The sequence below is a fragment of the Diabrotica virgifera genome, chromosome 3 (genome assembly GCF_917563875.1).
Source record: "Diabrotica virgifera virgifera chromosome 3, PGI_DIABVI_V3a".
In the NCBI taxonomy this organism is placed as follows: Eukaryota; Metazoa; Arthropoda; class Insecta; order Coleoptera; family Chrysomelidae; genus Diabrotica; species Diabrotica virgifera.
In genome coordinates, this window is record NC_065445.1 from 251,954,021 (window position 1) to 251,972,686 (window position 18,666).

Sequence of the window (18,666 nt, forward strand, 5' to 3'; positions counted from 1 at the left end):
TAAATAACAATATTAATTATTATACATCAAAATACGTTATCCCAATTACATCCTCCATCGCGATGGTTTGTAGGGGCATTTTTGTGTCTGTTATTATATTTGTACTTTATAACGATATTTATTAAATATTTTGTTCAATACAAGCATTTTTGCTTCTTTTGTTGAACATTTTTTTTAGCACTATCCCATATCAGTCGTGGAAAAGGGCTCCGCGGTAAGTTTTGATACGGGGCTCCTGTGGGGCTACGCCACTGAGCTGAACCTTGAGTTAATACAAAATTTGTATCTTGTTATTTAATAACTAACAAGACAAGTAATAAAATAAATCACTATTATAGTAAAGCGAAAAGTAACTAAAATTTGATTCAATATGTTAATTGAATAATAATATTTAGTAAAAAGATATATAAAATGTGGCTGAATAATTAATGTGCACGTGATGTAATTTCGAAAAACTGCCTAGGATAGATCATAATAAACTATTGCTACGTTGCCAAATATCACAACATTCTTAATTATCTATTTTGCGTTTTTGGTATAATTAGCTGTATTTTTAATCATTTGATAACACGTAATACCATTGTAAGGTGTTTTCTTTGTTTTAAAGTATTACTTGCTAAAATTTCTCTAGACGTCCATAAATTGGATTTAAATATTTCCTATCAAGTTGACTTTCTGCATTGGAACGGAAATTCCCGCCAAAGTGGCACTGCTGCGGGGGTAACCAAAACAAAGGCTGGAATTTTTATTTTTAACGTCCAAAAGGTAAAAAAATTGAAATTTCGAGAGTTGCATTGCGGTCAACATGTCTGAAACGGTAAGTAGGAAGTAATTTGTACCTCTTTTTATATAATTACCCCAATTAAAATTTGTAGGATATAGAAATACACCATTCGCCCCCTAGACACTTTGATTATAGAGGTAGTAGTATTATGGGGGAAACTCCTCATACAAACTTTATCAAAACTTATGAAGAGTCCCATACCCTACCTGATCCTATCCAGATAAAGATCCCCTATGCCCCTACAATGGTATACAAATGCTTTAATAAATATGTGAAATTCATTAGATGTTTCTTTTTAGGAATCACAAATCAGGAGGCTCAAATTAAATATTGAAACGTATAGAGAGCTGATCCTTAATTTAAATAGTATTTTACTATGGGAAAAACAGTGGCACCCAACAGCATTAACGGCAGGTAAATTCATTATTATTTGTATTTCTTAGTAATTTTTGTGTATTGGAGCACAAAACTAGTTACAAATATTTTGTGTGGAATTTTATTGTGGATCGGTACTCACCGGAGGGACCGCAGACGTTCGGAAACAATTAGCGTCTCTTTGCAAAGACAATGACGTCGACTTTCAAAGTAACAAGACACTTACTCAACACACACACACTACACATTACTCCCCTGACTTAGTGATAAGTTATACAATTACGTGGCTAAAGGTTCTAGTTCTAAACCAAAGCCAGAATCAGAGAAAAAAAAAAGTTATTGTGAAGGTTATTTATCTTCGAGATTAATAATTATGATAACTAATCAATGTTGATAGATATTGAATAGTGTTTGCTGGTATTGATAAATATGCTCATTAATACCTTGGCTGCGTTTAGAGATATTTATAAACTTAAGTTGAGTGCATTACGATGTATATGTGTCCTGTAGTGAACCTTTGCCAAAGTGAATCACAACCAAGGAACTGTCAACACTGATGGAATCGCCATGAAGCGAATTTAATGACTTCAGGATGAGATAGAAGATATCAGGTAAAGGAGGGAAGATAATCACCATCTTTTGTAAACAAACAAATTGACAGTGCTAGTCAGGTACGTCAGGGTTGCCAGATTGGGGTATTTTCCCACAATTTTGGGGTAATTTTAAAGCGTATAGGGGAACTTCTCTAAGCAGAAATGGTTGGGAGATTTTTTGGGGTGAAAATTTGGAAGATTTTAAGGGGTCATGGGAAATTAAATTTGCGAATGTACATAGAAACTGTATATTATACTCTCATATAATCGAAGAAGATAGGACCTATGAATTATTTCCAGCACCCTCTGTTGATAAGTAGTATAATTTTTGTTTACTGTTCTCTACATTTGACTACTAATTTATTAAAATGCGGCAAACATTTAAATTTGGGTGATTTGAGCTTCAATTTAAGGGAGTTTTAGTTTCTAAGTAGGGGATTTATAAAATCACATCTGGCAACTCTGGTGGTAGTTGTAGAAAATTTTACCTGAAAAATTCTCTGTCTCTCTCGGACCTCTCTCTTGTATGTTGCAGGCAATCTCGCTTCACTGTTTGAATGGGAAGGGGCCATTCCATCAGTGTTGACAGTTCGTTGATTAGAACATTTGAAAATATTTTAAATCCATTATACAGTTTTTATTTCTATCTGTCTGTTCTGCAATGACATTAATATGGTTCTTGTGCCCCAAGTGGAGAATAGAGCTTCAGTGAAAACATAAAATAAAGTTCTATTTTGTGCTAAGGACTTCACCTCCTTCCAAGACTTTACTTAATCTCTTATCTCTTCCATGATGGATCTTCTCCAAGTTTTGCTGGGCCACCTCTTTTTTTTTCCTTGGAGATTCCACTGAAGGGCAGTCTGTGCAATACTGGAGCTATTTTTTCAGAGTTTGTGACCGATCCTACTGCACTTTCTGGACTTCATTTCATTTTCTACCCTCTTATTCAGTTAGGTGTAGCAGAACTAGCAGAAGATATGAACAATTCCTCCTAGGCATTTATTAACAAAGACCTGAAGTTTACCTGTAAGGGTTTTTATCACTTTCCAGGTTTCTCATCCATAGAGTAGAACAGACACGACATTTGACTGGAATATTTGGATCTTTGTCTTTGTAATATACTGACCATACCTCCAAACAGAGTTGAGCATGCTGAAAGCTTGTTGAGCTTTTTGTATCCTCATATAAATATCGTTTTTTGTCCTTCGCATTCTGTTATAATATTTCCAAGATATGTAAAATTTTCCACATTTTCAATCTGCATGTTGTTAATAGTAAATAGTATGTTGTTTCTTGTGTTTATTCTTATTGCTCTTGCTCTATTTATTGTTGTAAATATCTGGTCATTAATAGAGCTGCCCTGTCTAAATCCACATTGAAAATCCCCAACATTTTCTTCTGTGTATGTTTTGGTTCTTTCTAGCAGGATGTTTGTAGGTGGTATTTAGGAGCAGTATTCCACCCAAGAGAGACTGGGTATTCTACTCAGCTTGTCCTGCTTGGAGAGTTCTTGCACAAATCAGAACTTTTTTCCGCACAGTCTAAGTATTGTACTATTCTGAAATGCCTACAGCTCTATTTAATTTTATACACATTTAATTTTTATTTTGAGACTTTTTTTTGTATCTTTTGAGAATAATCTGTGTTCTAAATCCACATTGAAAATCCCCAACATTTTCTTCTGTGTATATTTTGGTTCTTTCTAGCAGGATGTTTGTAGGTGGTACTTAGGAGCAGTATTCTACTCAGGAGAGACTGGGTATTCCACTCAGCTTGTATTCCACTCTCTCAGTACTAGAGAGTTCTCGCACAAATCACAACTTTTTTTCCTGCACAGTCTAAGTATTGTACTATTCTGAAATGCCTACAGCTCTATTTAATTTTATACACATTTAATTTTTATTTTGAGACTTTTTTTTGTATCTTTTGAGAATAATCTGTGTTCTAAATCCACATTGAAAATCCCCAACATTTTCTTTTGTGTATGTTTTGGTTCTTTCTAACAGGATGTTTGTAGGTGGTACTTAGGAGCAGTATTCTACTCAGGAGAGACTGGGTATTCCACTCAGCTTGTATTCCACTCTCTCAGTACTAGAGAGTTCTCGCACAAATCACAACTTTTTTTCCTGCACAGTCTAAGTATTGTACTATTCTGAAATGCCTACAGCTCTATTTAATTTTGTATACATTTAATTGTTTCTTTTGAGACTTTTTTTTGTATCTTTTGTGAATAATCTGTGTTCTAAATCCACATTGAAAATCCCCAACATTTTCTTTTGTGTATGTTTTGGTTCTTTCTAGCAGGATGTTTGTAGGTGGTACTTAGGAGCAGTATTCTACTCAGGAGAGACTGGGTATTCCACTCAGCTTGTATTCTACTCTCTCAGTACTAGAGAGTTCTCGCACAAATCACAACTTTTTTCCCGCACAGTCTAAGTATTGTACTATTCTGAAATGCCTACAGCCCTATTTAATTTTATATACATTTAGTTGTTTCTTTTGAGACTTTTTTTGCATTTTTGTGATCAATGTTTCTTTGATGTTTGGGCAACTGAATCAACTGAAGTTCTTATACATATTTACGATCTTTAAATCAACTTCTGTTCAAACAAAGAATTTTATTAACACTTTTTTACCTTAAAAATATAGCATGTATAAATAAAAAATTTTATTTTCATTTGTACCCAAAAGTACTTAACAAATCTAAAAAAACTAGTTCATATGAAAGAAGAAAACAATTTCGTTCCTATTGAAGGCACAAATGGACATTGCACTTCTGGCATTTCCATCTTGATTTTCCTTTACAACCAGGATTTTTGCTGCTTAAAGGTAAAGCTGTGAAAAATGTCCAATATTATCAAATTGCACCTCAGTAAGAAGTCTAATTTCAATGTTTTGGCGTTTTGCAGCTACTACTGGACTAGATGTACTGCTTGAAGGTATTCCCTGTTTTAGGTTATTGAAAGAATTAACTTTTATGAGGGCTTCACCAACTTTTATGCTAAAGTGTAGAAAGTCCATGATATCTTTTTGTGGAATTCCCACTTCTCTATATTACTGGTATTTCTTCTTCACAGTCACTGTCATCACTAACACATCCTTCTATGTCGGACAGTTTTTCTAGCTATTCTAGCATTTCATTGTCTGTTAAATATTTTTTGGAGGCATTTTACTCTGAAAATAAAAATAACACTTGGTCATTTTAGGTACAAGTGTGCCCATTGAATTTGAGGTTCACTTCTCTATTTGAAAAACTAAGATTTCAATAAAATATATTCACAATTAGTAAGAAGTAACACTATTTTCAACATTGCACTGAATTATAAACCGTGATTGACTTTTATTCAAACTGATATTTGAAGAAACAAGTACACTTACCTCTTATCAACAATGCTTTTGCCGCCATATTGCTTTTGACATTAATTTTCTTTTAGAATAAAACGATCCATGCGCTATCTGGTTATAAAACGCAGAAGTATAGCACTTTTTTGCTTTGTTTTTTGGGCTTGGTTTAGAACCTTTAGCCACAAAAAGGCATTCTAGTACCGGTTAAAGAATATAAATTTCTTTAAACTGGTTTAAGTTACAGAATCATGTAAATAATATAAGCATTCAAATTAATGGGTACAGGGGTACCCAACATGACTGAAAGGGTTAAGGTACTAACTCTTAGGCTCTTACTCCCAATTTCCCATATTGGTTTATGCAATTTTAGTGATACATGTATGTTTTTAGGCTGTACCACGATATTTATGCTGCTTTGGTTATGTGAACCAAACTTATTGACCATTATCTCAGTAATTGGGTTGATGATTACCGTTGGAGATTACGTTTTACCATCAGTAGTATCTACAATGTACAAGCAAGAAACTTGGAATACTTATAAGCAGAAAGAGTATGAGGAGATCTGCACGAATATCATTCTATATAAAACCAAATCTGAATTGCTGGTTAGTTCTTACTATAGATTGAGGGTAACGAATCCAAAAATGGTAAGTTTTTTACAGTTTGCAGTAAGAAAAGACTAAATAAATTGTGGCTTAATCCCCTATACAGGTTGACAGAAATATCTGAAACTGTCAAAGTCAGACCGATCAAGAACTTTGGTTACACTACATTGTCAGATCAATTGGGTTTCAAAGGATTTTCGTTTTTTATTTGTTGCCTATTTCACAAGAAAATTGATATCAATTCTATAAAGCTTTTACATATTTATGTAGAATTGTAAATATTTTACTTTAATTTTTGTAGACTCCTGTATATATTTTTCTTAATTATTAGTAGAAACACGAAAACGAGCGGCCGTCCCTTAGGGACAGCTGTGTGGGCGTATCGAATCGATGGGTAGTTTTAGTGAAAAGGTTGTGTTTATTTTCAATCAGTAAGATAAACAAGTAGCTAGCTTGACTAATTTTTATAGTTTTAGTTTATTGGAAAAGGTCGGCAGGTCGGTACATACTTTGAACCAATTTTAATAGGCTAGTTGCCTCGCAAGCGAATTAAACCATGAAAAGGGAAAGATTAGCAGTAGGTAAGAGAATTTTGGTTGTGTGAGAAGGAATACAGTTAGTCGATTTTAACATCATAAACACGACGGATGTGTTCTGTGGGATAATACTTAGAAAAAGACGAATTAAAACGGGTATTATATTGATTCGACGCAAATTATCTATAAATACATTTCTTTTTTGTAAGAATAGGAACACGTAAAATTTTAGTCGCAATTACACAAACACTTTTACATTTCGTCAATTTAATAGTATCAATAATTTAGTTATCTATTTTATTAATAAAAACTGTTAAACATCACACGGACTTTTATTACGATTGTCTTTAAAGAATCCCTACATTTATTATGAATCTAAATGTTAGACATAATAAGTAACAGTGTATATTAGTGAAATTCCTGTTGTCAATTGTCAGTTAAATACAAATAAGGAATAATAATTATTTGTTAATGACCAACAAACGCCTGTTATAGAAATCTAAATTTCTTGCATACATAATTAATTAATAAATTGATTTTAATTGTATTTGTAATAAGATTTTAACGAAGTACTTATTTTGTTTTAAATAATATCGTCATCATTGGAGTCGCTATCAGAATTTGATTGAAAATATTCGCTGTCTGAGATACTGAGTTATCGTTTAAATTAATAATATAGCTGCATATTAGTGGCTCTGTAGAGATTAATTCGCAATAAAAGCATGGTAAAAACAGGAAATACTTTCTTAAGGATATTTACAGTAACTAAAGGTTGGGGACAAGGATGCCGTCTTTTCCCTACCCTATTCAAAATATATATCCAAGAAGCACTGCACCAGTGGAGACAAAAATGTGTGTGAATGGGGCTGAGGCTACAGCCGGACGAGCGGTAATTTACGGTGATGTAAGAGCAGTAAGGGCAGCAAAATGAAGCGGCCGTAGCTGCAGTAAAAAGCATGGCCAGGCGGGGATGTAAATTACGGCGTGTCGCGAGATGTAAATACAGTGTTTTGGTCGTTGTTGTGGCTAGATGAGCTACAAAGGGTACCCCCGTTAAGATAGGCAAAATGCCCTCACTCCCAGAATTTAATTTTTTTACGTTCTATGCAATTAAAAAATGAGATAACGCGGATTTTTAGCTCGCCACCCCCCCTTACCCCTCCCCCCACAGCCAAAAAGGTAGATTTTTAGATTTAATTTTTTTTAGTTGGGTTGCAATTGATTTAAAAATTTCAAAAAATTCATTCATGTATCTAAGACTTTTACAAAACATGTCCATTTTTTATGAACCCGTAGGTTGAGTGTACATAACCTCAATTTTTTTGTAACTTTTTGAAAGCTTATAACTTTTTTCTTGGAGGGGGCTGCAGGTCCAATTTTTTTTGCATTTCGTGTGTATTTTATCAAAAGCTATCTCTATGATTTTTTTTAGATTTTTCCGTCACCTGCGCCATCTTGAAAAATCCGGAAAACTGTTTTTTAAGGGGTTTTTTGGGGATTTTCTCCATTTTATAGACTGCAACATAGATCAACTCAAGGTTTTGTTAATAGATTATGTATAATTTGAAATAACTGAGTATTTTAGGACTATCAAAAATTGGGCAAAACACGATTAAACCCCACAAAAACCATGTTTTTTTAAAGTTATATAAGGGTTTTTGCCGGCTTAGTGATATTTTTTGAGATCGATACAGCCTAAATATTTTTTTCATTTTTTTACTTTATATGTGATTAAAAAATAAGACTCATCGCATTTTTAGCCCACCACCCTCTCCCCCTGCCTCCACAAAAACGTCAATTCTTCTATTTTTTTTTATTTATTTAAGTTGCAATTAATTTAAAATTTTTATGAGGCTTCTACAAAACATATCTATTTTTATAGACCCGTAGGTCAAGTGTACACATAATACCTCAAAATTCCTTTTTTATTTTTTTAAAACGTATTTTTGACTTCGATCGATACTTGTTTTATCGATATTTTTTTAAAACGTCCAATGAATTGTACATCTCTCTCGCGGACGGCCGCCTCAATACGTGCTTAGCGCTCATTTTTAATTATTAAAATTAATAGTCAGTAATAAAATAATGGCAACAATTTCTTCAGGCTCTTGTAGGGGGGCTTTAAATTTGATTTGGTCACTTTCTGATTTTCCTAATAATAATTTTTAATCGAGTTATTAAGCCTTGAAAATGGCCATTTTCGTGTTTTTCAAATTTTAAATCGCGTGTAACTCGACAACAGTCAATTTTAGAGCAAGATCACAAGATACCTTTTTTGATCATGTTGATCCAGAGAATCTAAAACAGATTTGTCCGAAGTGAAAAAATTGATTTTTTGAATTGGTTTAAAAAATTGTTTAAACAGTTTTCCGACCGCGGTATAGCGGCACCTTGTGAATTTGTTTAAAAGACCTGTTTTTGAGTAAGTTTGTGCAAAAAAACGAATCGGAATAATTTACTTAACGGGGACAAGCATACATCGTGAACTATTTGCATTATGAGCCAAATGTAGATGGTTTGGAAAACATTAAACGATAGATATCTATGTCTTGTATATATCTTGTAGATGCGTGTTGCGCAAACGGCAACATAATCATAGGCTGTTCTGTTGTTCGCATGTAGCTGCCATAATATAATATTTATGGCATGGAAGATATTCTACAAAAATCATCAAGCCAGCAGAATATCTTGCAAAACTCTTTGACAATACAGATGTTATACCTGTAATAGACGAAGACAGCGATGAAGACTTTAGAACTGTTAAGTGTAATACCAACGAATGTAACTCTCCGAATACTCTATGAATATACCTATACGGAGCTATATATTCTTTGGTAATATTTTCATTCTTTTTATGGTGTTTTATGTGGCAGTAAACGTGAAGCAAAATGACAGAGAGATACATATAGGTTATGTAGATGGTACACGCACATGTTTGAATAATTAGAGTATGTATAATGTAAGGTAATATTAGGGTACCTACTAAATACAAGCAGGTCCAACTAATGAACAAAGAACAAAATGTTTTGATTCACAAAACTACAAGAAGTATGGTATATTAAAATGTACATTTCGTAATTTATAATTTAATAATTATTAACTATTCTAAATGGGCAATAAGCCACAATTTAACTAAAACATGATGTTATTAACGTTTCGACGTCCACCACGGACGTCTTTGTCAAAATACAAAATATTAATAAATTAAACAAAAATGTTGCTTGGTAAAAAAATCTTATCTTAAAAATATCTAATAATTTAATTTAATCGGACTTATTTATATAGATCGCCCCAAACCCTTTTTTCAGTGCGTCACTCATTATCGAATTCTCTCTAACGCATTACAGATGGAAAATAAAATCATTTTTAGTTAAAGTGTGGCTTATTTCCCATTTAGAATAGTTAATTACAAAAATGCCACAAAGAAATAGCTTTAGAACAACATTTGCGATTTAATTGCAAAGCCAACTTAAAAAAAAATAAAATCGCAAAATTTACGTTTTTGGCTGTGGGGGAGGGGTAATAGGGGAAATGGGCTAAAATTGCGGTAAGTCCTAATTTCTTAATCACATAGAACGTAAAAAAATAAAAAAAAAATATTCAGGCTGTATCGACCTCAAAAAATATGATTAGACCCGCAAAAACCCTTACAAAACTTTAACTAAATAAAAAAATAAAAGAATTGACGTTTTTGTAGGGACAGGGAGAGGAAGTGGTGGGCTAAAAATGCGATCAGTCGTATTTTTTAATCGCATATAACGTAAAAAAAAATGAAAAAAAAATATTAAGGTTGTATCGATCTCAAAAAATATCATTAAGCCCGCAAAAACCCTTATATAACTTAAAAAAAAAACATGGTTTTGGGGGTTTAAAAGTGTTTCGCCCAATTTTTGATAGTCCTAAAATACTCAGTTATTCCAAATTATGCATAATCTATTAACAAAATTTTGAGTTGATCTATATTGCAGTCTATAAAATGGAGAAAATCCCCAAAAACCCCCTAAATAAACAGTTTTCCGGATTTTTCAAGATGGCGCAGGTGACGGAAAAATCTAAAAAAAAATCATAGAGATAGCTTTTGATAAAATACACACGAAATGCAAAAAAAAATTGGACCTGCAGCCCCCTCCAAGAAAAAGTTATAAGCTTTAAAAAAATTAAAAAAATTTTTGAAGTTATGTACACTTGACCCACAGGTCCATAAAAAATAAATGGACATGTTTTGTAGATGTCTCAGATATATGTGTGAATTTTTTGAAATTTTTAAATCAATTGCAACCCAACTAAAAAAAATTAAATCTAAAAATCTACTTTTTTGGCTGTGGGGAGAGGGGAAAGGGGGTGGCGAGCTAAAAATCCGCGTTATCTCATTTTTTAATTGCATAGAACGTAAAAAAATTAAAAAAATTCAATTCTGGGAGTGAGGGCATTTTGCCTATCTTAACGGGGGGTACCCTTTGGACCCAGGTCCATTCGTTTGCGACACGACGCCGAAGATGGGCCCATTTGATGTTGCTGCGCGATATTTTACAACCCAATCTGGTCATTCACTACACTCACTGTGGTACCCATTTTCGCCCTTCATTTTACTGCTCTTACGGCGACGTAAATTGTCGCTTGTCTGGCCGTAGCCTTAGCTTAACCATTATCTGACAACGCTGTTCTTTGCAGATGATCAAGTACTAATTGCAAGGTGTGAAGAAGATGCAGATTATATGCTTAGAAAACTCAAACATGAATACGAAAAATAGGGGATGAGTATGAATATGTCAAAAACAGAATCGAATAGGCAGTGAAAATGAAGACCCAGATTTGGAAATTAGACAAATGAAAAGGTACTGCGAATACAAATATTTGGAATTATCTGCAGTAAAGGAGCAACGGAACAAGATATCGATTATAGAGTGCAACAAAGCAGGAAGAGTGTTCAAATTCTGAATTCAATACTTTGGTCCAACAGACCTACTTTGAAAACTAAAATGACAATCTACAAAGTAATTATAGAGCTCTCTCTTACATATGGAGCAGAATGTTGGCAACTGACAGCAAAAGGAAAGAAAAAGGTTGAGATGGTTGAAATGCACTACTGAGAAGAATTGGTCATATATCAAGAGCAGAACGTATACCTCATACTGAAATTAGAAGAAAAACAGATAGATAGAGTACATAAAACTACGGAAAGAATAGAAACTAGACGGTTAATATGGAATGGACACGTGCAGAGGATGGACGACAACAGATGGCCAAAAAGAGCTATGGAATATAGTCCAAGGCATAGAATGAAACGAGGAAGACCAGCCAAGTCTTGGATACAAGGTGTTATGGAGACCATGAAAGACAGAGCCATTGATGATGACACTTGGAGAGATAGAAAAAGATGGCGATCAAAATGCAGGAAGCGGCGGAAGCTGTAGGACCCCGCTTATACAAGTTTTATTCTTTATAAAATGATGAGTGTTCGTTGAAGAATTAATTAATGAAACTATTGAAGGAAATGCACAAGTTTTATTTAGATGTTAACAGCTCAGAGTACAAAACGATACTGAATTCCAAATTAATAAATACAAAATTTCTTAAAACCTCTCGCAGTCCTGGCACATACCATTGACACCTCGAAATCATCAGCGTGGGTGTTTCTTATCTCCGCTCTAGTCTAGATATGGGAATAAAAACGCACACAGTGCTGCAGTGGCGTGCTCGCCATAACACCTCCCTTCTGAAGACCGAAGCTGGGGTGTCCAAGAAGGGCTTCTTTTGCAGCTTCAAAGTTTTGGCTTGTAGTGTAGAGCCTCTCTGGACATGCTCCGCACAGGGCAGGTAGGGCCACATGAAACAAAGAAACCAACCGGCAATAATTCAGTTTATTTTTGTTGTGAGAAGGCCGTAGATGAAGTGTACCACAAGGTAATCGAATTATATGTTGTAGTTATTGATTAAAATCTCTTTATAATATGTATAATGAAAGCTCATATCTACTACTTGCCGTGTTACACTTCAACCTCGTTTAAGTAATCGCATCATAAAATTGTTTTACATTAAAATGAAATTTGCGAATAATCTCGTTATCCAACTTAAATGTTAGACTTTTATTGCTTTCATTAACTTCAAGAATGAATAACATACGGTCCTGTGTTTAATACTGATTATTTAGTATTTAGAATTTTATCAGTTAAAATAAAGCTTATAACAGTGAGAATATTTTTTTGTTTATCAAAAAGGACAAGGTGTAAATATTAAAATTTTCCAGGCACTGATGTTGAAACGGAAGCAGAAAATGTTTTTTGCGTACCTGCAGTACTTGAAGAAATTTTATTGTCATTATTTATATTTAATTTAGAAAAATTGTCATTCGTTTGTTTGAAATATTGTTGATTTTCATAATCGTTTAAAATTTGCTTAATTTGAATTAACGAACTAGGATTTAAAGAGCGAAGCATTTGACGCAAAGGTTCTTTTATGCCTGTAATAGCGGTCAGAATTGCAGTCTTACTGTGAAAATTAGTTAAACATTTTTTTCTCGACATTGTTCAAATTTGAATCGTATTTGATAGCTTTATTGATTCTTATTAATTGTTTTTCAATTATATCAACGAAATTTACAGGTTTTTCATTAGAACGTTGCTTAAAATGACATCACTCAAAATTTAGACACTACAAATCCAAATTTTCACCAAACTGAGAAAGGAGAGCATTTTGTATCTCTTGCCACGTCAAAAATTCTTCCAAGCCAATGAAATCAAGAGCTTTTTCCTCTAACCTGCTTTTTACAATAAAAGGATCAATTTGTAAATCCGCTGGGTCAAATTTTGCAAAAATGAAATCAACAGAATCTATAAAGTGTAATTTTGAAGAAGACCCATGAAAAACTTTTATAAGCTTGATAGCTTTATCACAATTAATATAATTATTAGAAGTGCTGGCGGAAATTATGGACGTAGTTGCTGTTACGTCGTTAGTTGCCATTATATTATGTAAGTAAACGTCGTTAGTAAACAAATAAAAAAATGCAAATACTAGATATGATATCTTAGAAGTTTGAAAATAGCGAAACAGAGTAAATAAAAAAATGAAAACAAATACAAAATGAATATAATTCGACTAACCTCAAGTACTTCCGTGAGAACGTGGCTTTACACCGGAACGGGTCGAAAATGTTGCAGCTTCCCAGATCTAGTCGCTTTACACTGGAACGGGTGGAGAACGTTGCAATTTCCCAGATCAAGTGGTCTTACACTGGAACGGGCAGAGAACGGGTGTGAGCACGTTTTGTACCTTCCAGATCAAGTGGCCTTACACTGGAACTGGTCGAAATTCTAAATTGTATGTAGCCGGTGTGTTGCTTCTTCTGTGGAAATGCTTCACCGTTTCTAGGTTCGAGTGGCTTTTCACTGAAGCTGGTTGAGAAGATTTCCCGAAGTTGCTGATTGCGCGTGCCCAGAACTTCCGAATTACTTTGTGGCTTTACACAACAAGTGGCCTTACACTTGGAATTCTTCAAAGTTGCTTAAGGGTTCCAACTATTAAGTCACTAATTCTCCAATTTCCCAATTAACGATTAAAATCGATTAAAAAAGGCTTTACTTTTTCTAATTGGAAAACATCCTACTGACTGCGCCAGTTTTATTCTTTATAAAATGATGAGTGTTCATTGGAGAATTAATTAACGAAACTATTGAAGGAAATGCACAATTTTTATTTAGATGTTAACAGCTCAGAGTACAAAACGATACTGAATTCAAAATAAATAAATAAATACAAAATTTCTTAAAACCTTTCACAGTCCTGGCACATATCATTGACACCTCGAAATCATTCTAGATATGGGAATAAAAACGCACACAGAGCTGCAGTGGCGTGCTCGCCATAACATACATACATATTAACACAATATTAAATGTATTCTACAAAAACAAGTATATGAAAATTTTATCTTGTAAAGTTGCAAATCCACTGATTTCGTTCACCACTGGTTGCACCAACCCGTTCGCATATTTACAAATGCTCCTATACAACGGCACCAGAGTGCCTAAATCGATTAGCCTTTGATATACACTATTACGCTACAAACCCTCATTGATTTCGGCACCTATTAAATTATAAGACATCTTTTAAATTATGGTGTCTAAGTTTTTATTGCAATTAATATTATTGTAAGGATTGTATATTTATATTTCAATTTATTGCTTGAAAAAAAGGAATAGAAATGTCTTGTCTTTTCTGAAAAATGTCTTTCGCAGAGCCAATTAGCCAGACTTGTTTGTGATTGATTGCAGATTCATAGTATAAATTTCTTATTTCATAACATACGTACTACAATATTATTTTTATAGATACATAAGTGCATTTTGTTGCTTTACTTTTATATTTTTTTTATAGAAATGTCGAAATTTTTAATAGAAATGTCTAAACAGCAATAAACCTAGCATACTTTAGAATGTGTTTTTTGACCCTAACCCGAGAAACAAATGAAGCAAAAATTATAAAAAAACGCAATTGAATAAAAAAGAAATAAATATTTTTTATTTTTATTTATTTATAAGTACAGATATAATTACTCTTATACAGTGCGTCCATAAAGTATTGCATAAATTAATTATTAGCTAAATAAACAACATTATTACAAATGACCGAAACAGGTCGACTTTGGGTGTCCAATTTTTTTTACATTAAATTAATTGACACAAAAAGACGAATCTGCGTAATTTATTTAGTTTAAAATACATTTTACTGCTGTCATAAAACAGAAATAGAATTTTGATTTGACAAATAAACATTGCTTTTCGCTTATATTAAATGTTCAAACTGTTAAGAGGCAGGTGGGTGGCAGCTTAAACATTGAATTTAATCAAAAAGTAATGTTTATATTTGAAATAAACATTATATTTCTGTTTTCTGACAGCAGTAAAATGTATTTTGAATTAAACAAACTACGCAAAGTCTTCTTTTTGTGTCAATTAATTGAATTAAAAAATTGTTTTTGGACGCCCTGTATAAATAATTATGTTAATGTTTATATTACTGAATGGAGAATTGAATTGCCTTTCAAATGAGCCCTATTCTTATTGAAAAAATCATCGATTACGTCATCACGTCCAGACGAATGACGTCACTAGTATAATATATATGCCAAAAAATCATAAATTAAAATCAAAAATCGACCGCTTTCGGTAATTTCTAATAATGTTGTTTATTTACAGTTGAGTCCGCGAGTCTTTACCCGTGCGTCATCATTTAAAGTTAAAGCATACGAAATAAGTCGGAAATCTATTTCACGCAACAACAAGTGACAGAAAGTGGCTGCTGTTCCGATTACGGGTTTTATTATAAAATTTGACGTTATCAAATATATAGAATATCAAATGTAAGTTTTGCTTCACAATTTTTGTGCAGAATTACGGCTACATTTGAAGTAGCTTAATAATTTTTTTTATTATTATTGAGTAATAAATAAATAAACAATTTATAAAAAAATTCAATTACACATTTTATTTTTGTTATTTTATTCACTTTGACGGAAACCTAAACACAATAATTTCTTTACTGTGTAAATGACGTTAGCTTTGTATGTTTTAAATATTAATTGCCAAAATATAATTATTTACCTTAAAAGTTCAAAGCCCAATATAAAATTAGTTGTGAAAACAACTTTTTGTGTAATATAAAGAAACTTAACGCAAAAATTCGACAAAAACCGCAAAAAATTCAACTGACTGATAGTCACAAAAGTAAACAAAGCAGAAACGTCAAACAAATTGTGCTTAAAATATGAAAACATACCGAATCGTCTTTTTTGTACCTATCTCTTTTCAACGCACTGAGTCTAGATGATTCATAAAAATAACATGTGTGTTTACTTAATAACAAACGGCAGCTGGTTTGTCATGAGTTTCATGCGTGGAAGAGAATGATGCTAGATAAAAAGTATGTGTTTTATCTCGCCAGGTATTAATGACGCACGGGTAAAGAGTCGCGGACTCAACTGTAGTTAATAATGAATTTATGCGTTACTTAATGGACGCACTGTAATGGAGTAATTATATCTGTACTTATAAATAAATAAAAAATAAAAATATTTATTTGTTATTTATTCATTGGCGTTTTTTTTAAATTTTTTAATTTTTGTTTTACTTGTTCTCAGGTTAGGGTCAAAAACATATTCTTAAGTATGCTAGGTTTATTGCAGTTTCGACATTTCTATTTAAATACAATAAATTGAAATATAAAATACTTATAATAATATTAATCCCAATAAAAACTTAGGCACGATAATTTAATAGATGCCTTATAATTTAATGGGTGCCGAAATCAATGAGGGTTTGTAGCGTAATAGTGTATTTCAGTATTTCAAAGGCTAACCGTTTTCAGCTCTCTGGTGCCGTAGTATAGGAGCATTTGTAAATATGCAACCCGTTCAACTGAAGTCCCCTCTCTTTGATTCGCTACCTGAGTGACCTTCGCTATTTCAGATATTTCTGTACACTTGTACTAATAATAATTATTTTAACTAATATGCTAATGCATTGAAATTTTTAGTATTTCAGTCTCACAATTATCGGATTGTCGATCCTCATTTGGATCGGAGGAACCATCAACAACCTATTCTTAGCCTACATTGTCGCCTTAGGCTTGACATTGCTTCCCGGAATGGCGCACAATGGCTTCCTGACCAAAGTATCGGCCGTTTCGTCAAAAATATTCACCGACTTGGTAGAGAACGCCAAGACCAAAGTTGGTCATAGAAAACTCGAGTAACAACTGTTCGGTGTTGGAAAGTTGATAATATTTTACCGTTTAACTTGATGTTTGGGAGATTGCTCAAAATATGTATGTATTGTATTTAGGTTAGTTGATGGAGGTTTTTATCAAATTTTCAGTGTGATACATAGACTGACTGATGTTACCACTTAATTCCTTAAATGTAATTAGTTTTATATTTAATAAATTAGTTTTATAAAAAACAGTCCATGTTTCTATTTTTATCATTTTTGTCATGTTTTCACTTAGTCCAGGCGTGATCGGTTTTTTTTTACTTAATTTTATGGTCGGAGGCTCTTATTTGTCAAATTCCAAATCGAATATTTCAACGTGGACTAACCACAAAATGAATCACTTCTTGGGGAAAACTCATTACAACTTGTTTTTGAGTGATTAAAAAAGCTTTATTTTTTTAAGTTTTTAGCATTAAAACTAAGTAAGTTACGTTCAAAATAAAGTTGGTCCCTGTTTTTTTAGTAAAAAAATCGTGAAAATCACCCCCCAATAACCATCCCAAATGAAATTAATCATTACCACTTTACAAGTTGCTTTTCTCGTGTGTGTATTGTCCGCTTGGATTGACATGAAATTTGGCATACACATAGCTAACAAGTCAAAGAAAAAAAGTGATATTGTGCCGATGTGTGCTTTTGCCCTAAGGGTGATTTTCACCCCCTCTTGGGGGTGAAAAATATATGTTCGAAATAAGTCCGGAAATGGATAAAATGACTAATTCCAAGTAACTTTTGTTCTATAAAGTTTTTTCACCAAGTTAATAGTTTTCGAGTTATTTGCGAGTGAATATTTTAATTTTTCTACAAAATAACCACGTTTTCAGACGGTTTTTCGCAAATAATTCAAAATGTAAGTATTTGGTCGAAAAAAATTCTTATCAAAAATATAGGACGTAAAAAAGTGAAAAACATGGTGTATATATTAGGTCATTATACCTACTAGAAACAGAGTTATAGCTAATGAAAAATAGGTTCATATTCGTCAAATTCAAAATGGAATATTTTAACGAGCCATAACCAAAAAACGAAGCACTTTTTTGGGGAAAACTCATTTTAACTTTTTTAAAGTGCTTATTTTTGTTAAAAAAAATTTTAGCATCAAAAGTAAACAAGTTACGCTCAAACTGAAGTTGGTCCCTTTTTTTGGTAAGAAATCAGGAAAATCACCCCCTAAAATTAGCATTTCAAATGAACTTAATTGTTACCACTTTATAAGTTTTTTATTCGCGTATGTATTGGTCATATGATCTGTAAGTTTCATCGGTTCAAAGTCCGTATTTTTGAAAGAGATGTAGTTAAAAGGGCTTGAACGAATCACTTATCACGAGTGTATGCAAATTTAGAAACAACAAATCTTAACCAATTTTTGTCTTACAGAAAAACAAAAAAATACAAAATATTCAGAAAAGTAAAGCCGACATTTTTTTATTGTTTAAGATTTTTGATATCTCTAACAATTTTTAAGTTATTTTGAAAAAAAAACCTTTTTTTTCAAAATGAAAATTTTACTTTAAAACCAATTTTTTCAAAAATAAGCACATTGAATCGATGAAACTTACAGATCATATAAACACAGCATAAGTAAAGTAACTTGTGAAGCGTTAACTAATTTTATTTAAGTTGCTAATTGGGGGGTGATCTTCCTGATTTTTTTTTTTG

At 32.6% G+C, this 18,666-nt stretch overlaps 1 protein-coding gene across 1 annotated transcript; it reads left to right on the forward strand.

Annotated features, from left to right (window-relative positions):
- Window positions 1–399: 399 nt before the first annotated feature.
- Window positions 400–17,198, forward strand: LOC126881698 (ADP-ribosylation factor-like protein 6-interacting protein 1). Its single transcript, XM_050646109.1, has 5 exons — window positions 400–817; window positions 876–1,031; window positions 1,084–1,198; window positions 5,488–5,744; window positions 16,772–17,198. The coding sequence occupies exons 1-5, from the start codon at window positions 806–808 to the stop codon at window positions 16,988–16,990; spliced, it is 759 nt and encodes a 252-aa protein (XP_050502066.1). The 5' UTR covers window positions 400–805; the 3' UTR covers window positions 16,991–17,198.
- Window positions 17,199–18,666: the final 1,468 nt, after the last annotated feature.